General features: G+C 40.1%; 1 protein-coding gene across 2 annotated transcripts in view; it reads left to right on the forward strand.

The window, feature by feature from the left end:
- slc11a2 (solute carrier family 11 member 2) overlaps nt 1–7,500 on the forward strand; it is a 16,513-nt gene that overhangs the window by 3,462 nt on the left and 5,551 nt on the right. For both annotated transcript variants that reach the window (XM_042733513.1, XM_042733514.1), the window contains exons 4-12: nt 1,180–1,295; nt 2,284–2,403; nt 3,469–3,588; nt 3,866–3,972; nt 4,160–4,230; nt 4,316–4,383; nt 4,478–4,633; nt 6,852–7,010; nt 7,106–7,192. In XM_042733513.1, coding sequence (XP_042589447.1) covers nt 1,180–1,295; nt 2,284–2,403; nt 3,469–3,588; nt 3,866–3,972; nt 4,160–4,230; nt 4,316–4,383; nt 4,478–4,633; nt 6,852–7,010; nt 7,106–7,192 — 1,004 coding nt within the window. The remainder of the gene's footprint in view (nt 1–1,179; nt 1,296–2,283; nt 2,404–3,468; nt 3,589–3,865; nt 3,973–4,159; nt 4,231–4,315; nt 4,384–4,477; nt 4,634–6,851; nt 7,011–7,105; nt 7,193–7,500) is intronic.

Raw genomic sequence — 7,500 nt, forward strand, 5'->3', positions numbered from 1 at the left:
CTTGATAGCTCAGTAAAACCAGCATTACACAAAGCTTGAGGAAATGCAGATATTGGCATTGTTTTAACACATATTTGGACACTGGGTCTTCAGTAATACTGAGGGCCAGACGGTGACTCACTAGACATGTTGACTAGTGAGTTTAGTTTATTAGCAGTGGTGCATTTAAATTTAAATTTAAAAGTGGTCTCTTAATCCGAGGCACCTGTTGATTTGCTGAATGTCAAGAATCTTCCCGTGACTCGTTACTACAGATCCTGATGGAGAGCATGCCGCCGGCGGTCGATATAAAGCAAGTATACATGTCCCTGCAGCACAAACGCAGTCATAAGTAGCACAGATATATAGCTAACAATACACCGTATGGTCAAAATTTTACATTTTTCTTTTACGCCAAAAATCATTAGGATATTAAGATCATGTTCCATGAAGATATTTAGTAAATTTCCTACTGTAAATATATCAAAACTTCATATCTGATTAGTAATATGCATTGCTAAGAATTAATTTGAACAACTTTAAAGATGATTTTCTCAATATTTAGATGTTTTTGCTCCCTCAGATTCCAGATTTTCAAATAGTTGTATCTCAGACAAATATTGTCCTCCTAACAAACCACACATCAATGGAGAGATGATTTATTCAGCTTTCAGATGATGCACACATCTCAATTTCATAAAATTGACCCTTATGACTGCTTTTGTGCTCCAGGGTCACATATGTGTATGAGATCATAACCGAAAAGCCTTGAAACGTCAAACCGCTGGCTGTGATGTTAGCCGAACACTGCTGGTTATACAGGGCTTCTTGAGCGCTTACTAGTGTAATTAAACGAGTGTGTGTGAAAGTGTTTCGTAATTAGCTGTTGTAAGACCCAGAGGAAATGATCTTGGAGTTTACTGCTGTCGTTTCCTCATGTTTTACTATGCTCATGATGTTTATGATGTGTCATGCTCTTCGCTGAACTCACTGACTCTGCAGGATCCTCACCAGCCGCTCCTGGGTTTGAGGATAGTGTCAGTCACGGATGTTAATGCTGGCTGTTGTTATATTACAGGAGACAGTAAAGGAGTGTGCTGGACGGTTAATGATGTTTCCGTCTCCTTGTGACTGAAGCGTGTTTCTCCATCACATGCTCGGTCTCTCTGAGCTGATGTGTGCTGTACCGCTGTGTTTCAGAGAGCAGCTCGCAGGAGCCTGAGCTCTACAGCCCTGCGTCTCCCGGCCCGCAGCGGGAGCCCATCTCCACATACTTCGAGGAGAAGGTTCCCATCCCTGAGGATGACTTGACTAAGGTACCTCAGACTGAACGATACAATCAGCATTTGGCTTCTTTCATCATTTGTTTCTCATCAGATACACAAACTAATGTTGTTATAATAAGCCAAGAGTACACGAGTCCAGATGAGTCCATGTTGAAGGAATAGTTCAGCCAAAAATCAGCAATGGATGCTCTGCGGTGAATGGGTGCCGTCAGAATGAGATGTTCACTGATGGACTGGAGTGCTGTGGATTATTGTGATGTTTTTATCAGCTGTTTGGACTCTCATTCTGACGGCACCCATTCACTGCAGAGCATCCATTGATGAGACACTGATGCAGTGCTACATTTCTACACACCTGATGAAGAAACAAACTCATCCTGATCATGCATGGCCTGAGGGTGAACACATTATCAGCAGATGTTCATTTCTGGGTGAAGTATTTAAAGAAGAGTGTAGACCATAATGAGAGTGTGTTTGGGCATCATCTAGCTTCACTTTGAGACAAGTTCCTCATTTAATTATCAGACACATTCTGCAGGCACATCTTGCCAAATTAAATGACCTTTCACCATCATAAACCGGAAAAGGGACGGGAAACTAACATGGCACTGCAGTTTTATGAGCGTGACCATCGTTATCAGGTGTGTGTGTGTGTGTGTGTGTGTGTGTGAGAGAGAAAGCTGATGGGTAAGAAAAGTGTTTTATCAGATTGTGATGTTTATAATCATTAACTCATGAATTAGTCCAACAACAAGACAGACCTTGATTTGCTCAAACAAGTGGAAAAATAAACAAATGCGAAGTGTTATGAAACAGCACTGTCATCCCGCGCTGGACACTCGTCATGTGACCTTCAGAGGACAAACTCACACCCCTGCCCTTATTACATGTGCTCTCAAGGCCGGTGTGGGACCATCAGTGCTGTCCTGAACACATCCTCCAGCTCTGAACCCAGCTGCTATCGAGGGGAACGTGATGAACTCTCTGGTCAGCATGTGTTACTCTTTCCTCTCTCTAGCTGTTTAGCTTTCGTAAACTCTGGGCCTTCACTGGGCCGGGCTTCCTGATGAGCATCGCCTATCTGGACCCGGGGAACATAGAGTCGGACCTTCAGTCTGGGGCTAGAGCGGGCTTCAAGGTGAGTCCGGTCCAGTATCTGCACTCAGTGGGACATCTCTGCGGCCGGTCCAGTGCCCCCTTCTTTAGAACAGAAAAAGGCACTTCCAAAACTGGCAACAAACGTAATTCATGTATTTAAAATTACAGTTCTGGAAGTGTGTATAATGACTGTACACTTATGTACAAGACTCTGGTGTTTGGTGATGAGCTTTTGGCTCAAGGTCTGCATTTAAAGTCACAGCAGAGCTGTTCAGACCAGACATGATAGACTCAATCAATCATTTCTTTTTGAACCTGGCTTTATACACAGCGACATCATCATGTTAGAATAGAAAAGACTCCTGTCCAAACTATTGTTGCTATAAAAATAGAAACACACAATTGCTTAGAATATCATTATATGTGTCCCTGCAGCACAGAAGCAGTCATCAGTAGCACAGGTATATTTGTAGCAATAGACAACAATACATTGTATGAGTCACAATTATCAACTTTTCTTTTATGTTAAAAAATCATTAGGATATTAAGTAAAGATCATGTTCCATGAAGATATTTTGTAAATGTTCTACTGTAAATATATCAAAACTTAATTTTTGATTAGTAATATGCATTGCTAAGAACTTCATTTGGACAACTTTAAAGATGATTTTCTCAATATTCAGATTTTCACGCTCCCTCAGATTCCAGATTTTCAAATAGTTGTATCTCAGACAAATATTGTCCTCCTAACAAACCATACATCAATGGAGAGATTAGTTATTCAGCTTTCAGATTGACACTTCTGACTGGTTTTTGTGCTCCAGGGTCACATATGCTCCGACGTTAAGATTTGTACTCGTGGAAATTACTAAAGTGGTCAAACCTGTTCATTAGAGGGGGGGGGCAGTACTTTAGGCATGTAGTGTAGTATGTCTTTCAGAATGAGTTTACACTGACTTCTGCTGACACACATGCAGTCAAATAATTACAATTTATAACTTAAATATGAGCAGATATAATACAATAATGCACATGTCTTATTAATGGATTTGCTCATTTTCTGAATGACGCTGATGGTGTGTGTGTGTGTGTGTGTGTCCTGCAGCTGCTGTGGGTTCTGCTGGGGGCCACCATCATCGGGCTGCTGCTGCAGCGTCTGGCCGCTCGTCTCGGTGTGGTGACCGGGATGCATCTGGCCGAGGTCTGCAACCGTCATTACCCCACGGTGAGAAACACCGCACCTTCTGCCGCCTGGACACCCGGCCAGCTCAGCACACTTTATTTATATTACACTAATAACTTTTCCACTCATTTCCCACTCATTACTGTTCAGAAGTTTGGAACAATCAAGATTTTTAAAATGTTTTCCTTTAGTCTTGATTAGCGGTCAAGTCTCTCACAGAGACGGCATTTATTTAAGCAAAAACACTAATATTGTGTGTGTGTGTGTGTGTGTGTGTGTGTGTATGTGTGTGTGTGTGTGTGTGTGTGTATGTGTGCAGGTGCCGCGGATCATCCTGTGGCTGATGGTGGAGCTGGCCATCATCGGCTCTGACATGCAGGAGGTCATCGGCAGTGCCATCGCCCTCAATCTGCTGTCGGTCGGCAGGTACGTCATCTTCATCATCCTCCTCATCCTCACGTGACTGACTCGCTTCAGCTGTGAGGATGATTAGCAGCTGACAGTTATTCAGGTTTATAAGAACTAATGTATGCTGTAAATGTGATTCTGAGAATGAGCTGTTTGAGTTGATTGAGGATGTGTAGAAATGGAGCTCATCGATGCTCTTCTGCAGGATTCCTCTGTGGGCTGGAGTGTTGATTACCATCATTGACACTTTCGTCTTCCTGTTCTTGGACAAGTACGGTAGGTCTGCACTGGAGGAGCGTGAGAAGGATCGCGCCGGCTCGTGTCGTGGCTCTAACGCGAGTGTCTGGTCTGTCTTCTTCAGGTCTGAGGAAGCTGGAGGCGTTCTTTGGGTTCCTCATCACCATCATGGCCCTCAGCTTTGGTTACGAGGTTGGGTGCAGCTGCAGCGTGTTGTCAGCAGGTGTGTGTGTGTGTGTGTAAGCGCTCGGCGTGTGACGTGTCTCTCTGCTCTGGTTGTCTGCAGTATGTGCGTGTGGCTCCAAACCAGGGCGAGGTGCTGAAGGGCATGTTTGTGCCGTACTGCAGCGGCTGTGGACCCACGCAGCTGGAGCAGGCCGTCGGGGTCGTGGGAGCTGTCATAATGCCTCATAACATCTACCTGCACTCTGCTCTCGTGAAGGTCAGTGTGTGGCTCACATGTATGTGTCCCTGCAGCACAGAAGCAGTCATAAGCAGCACAGGTATATTTGTAGCAATAGACAACAATACATTGTATGGGATTTTTCTTTATGCCAAAAATCATTAGAACATTAAGTAAAGATCTTGTTCCATAAAGATATTTTGTAAATTTCCTAGTGTGAGATGCACTAGATCTCCAGCACGTGTGTGAACCAGTTAACCCTTTAACTGCCACCCCCCATTTTTTAAAATAGGGGTTAAAGTGCACTATCCAAACTTAAATTGGTGTAGTTTTGAGAAATGAACAAAGATCATTAAAATATCATTATTGTTTTAAATGAGTTGGATAGACTGACAAAAAATAGCTTTAGAAAGAAAATTTTGACTCTGCATAGATTTATGACAAAACTTTTAAGGCTGTGGTCATTTTTTTCAGAAGCTGCAATATCGTTAATGATCAAGTTTAAGAAGTTTACCCTGCAATTAGAATTACACAAGTTATGCTATAAGATTAATGGGTTTTCAAAAATTACTATTGAAATATTAAACGATTTAAAAAATGAAATTAAACCCTAAATATGAAATTAAAGTTGCCAGTAGGTGATGGCAGGTCACTGTCTTAATGCGTGAGTCATTGAATTATTCATTCAAGCAGCTGATTCATTCTGGAGTGAAGCAAGTGAATTGATTCACTGAATCACAGACTCACTCGATTTACATTTACATTACATTTAGTCATTTAGCAGACACTATCCACGAAAATGAGGACAATGGAAGCAATCAAAACAACTTTGAATTATGTTATAAGTGCTATAACAAGTTTTTTGCCTAAACACAGTATACGTAGCAAGGGCTTTTAACTTCAATACTAAAAATAAAACCAAATATGGAAAAAAGAATCAGACCTTTCTAGTGAAAGGTTTGTTTTTCCAAGATTATAAAAAAGTTTGATTCTAAAGATAGAATACAAAAAGATTAGCATTTTGTAATATGAGTGCTTGACTCCGCCCACTAAGGGGGAGGGAAGAGATGCTTTAAGATTCTTGAAGAGTACCATTTCCATGAGTAACGCAATGTCATTCCAAGGAGGGAACATTTAATTTTCACAGGATGAAAAGTGGGCTTCTAAGCTTTCAAATGATAATAAAATGTGATGTCATTACTAAAAGAAGCTTATAGAGAAAAAGGACAACAAAAAATTTATAGTTTGGCTGAGAAATAACCCCCCAAAAAGATCACTATTGGGCTAATTAATTATTCGATTGCAATTAGACAAGTGATTAATATTTGAAATCTAGTTGGGCTAATTAATTATTCGATTGCATGATATGCTGATAAAGTCATCTAGTTTGGCTGAGAAATAACCCCCCAAAAAGATCATTAAAAGTCATTATTGTTTTAAATGAGAAAAGCATTGGATAGACATGACAAAAAATAGCTTTAGAAAGAAATATTTTGACTCTGCATAGAATTTATGACACAAACTTTTAAGGCTACAATGTGGTCAAAACTTTGTTTTCAGAAGCTGCATATTACACAAGTTATGCTATAAGATTAATGGGTTTTTGAAAAATTACTATTGAAATATTAAATGATTTAAAAAATGAAATTAAACCCTAAATATTGAAATATTAAATGATTTAAAAAAAAAAATTAAATCAACCAAATAATTGAAGCAGCTGATTCATTCTGGAGTGAAGCAAGTGATCGTTGAATTATTCATTCAACCTATTCATTCAAGCAGCTGATTCATTCTGGAGTGAAGCAAGTGACATGATTCAGAGAAGAGAGTGAAGCAAGAAACTGAATTGATTCACTGAAGTCACTGACTCACTCGAATTTAGAAATATTTATGCTTCAGAACACAATGTTACTTTCTTGTTCACTGAACTGTTGTATAAATCAACAACAAATTACACCATTACTAAACACATCCAATAACTGCATTCTAATAGACTCCTACGTCATATTCATCAGAAACTAAATCAGTCCTTAAACATTTAAACCATTATTTACGCCATGTTTAATCACATCCAATTAGCGCATTAAATCGACAGCCCTACAAGTATGCGCTGATTGGAAAGTGTTTCTTGGTAAAATAAGTAAATGAATGAGTGAAAACTTGTTTGTGTATTATTTCTGTAATTAGATTTAATTTTTTGTCTGTTTGCCATGAAGTCCGTCTGATGTGTTTAATCAGAGTCTTTTCTTCGCTTCAGTCACGAGACATAAATCGAGAAAACAAGAAGGAGGTGAAGGAGGCCAACAAGTACTACTTCATCGAGTCCTCCATCGCTCTCTTCGTCTCGTTCCTCATCAATGTGTTTGTGGTGGCCGTCTTCGCAGAGGCCTTCTATGGCAGGACCAACATGGAAGTGGTGAGCACTTCATATCTACTTCCTGTTGGACAGGTTTGGAGTGAGTGTTTCATATTTGAGCTCATAACTGTGCTCCATTGGTATTCTCTCTTCAGAGTCTGCAGTGTAATGAAACAGGAAGTGCTCACAGTGAGCTTTTCCCAGCCAACAATGAAACACTGGAGGTCGACATCTACAAAGGGGTACGACGCAGACCAACGCCTTACGCTGGAGTGTTTGGATTAATCTCACTATGAACACACACTGAAACACAGCCTATGAACACATGAACATAATCTCTAGAACTGCTCTGAGCGTCACACCATATACAAACAGAAACTAAAGGCTGACACAGCAACCGGTCAAAATGAAAGTTCGGTTTAACTTGAAGAAATTGTGACAGAAATATTACTTAATTTAATGATAGTGCTACTACTGATAATACAAGTATTATTAAAACATTATTTGTTTACCAGAAAAAAAAATATATACCAGAATTTATTTAGCAGAA

Source organism: Cyprinus carpio, chromosome B11, assembly GCF_018340385.1.
Source record: "Cyprinus carpio isolate SPL01 chromosome B11, ASM1834038v1, whole genome shotgun sequence".
NCBI classification, from domain to species: domain Eukaryota; kingdom Metazoa; phylum Chordata; class Actinopteri; order Cypriniformes; family Cyprinidae; genus Cyprinus; species Cyprinus carpio.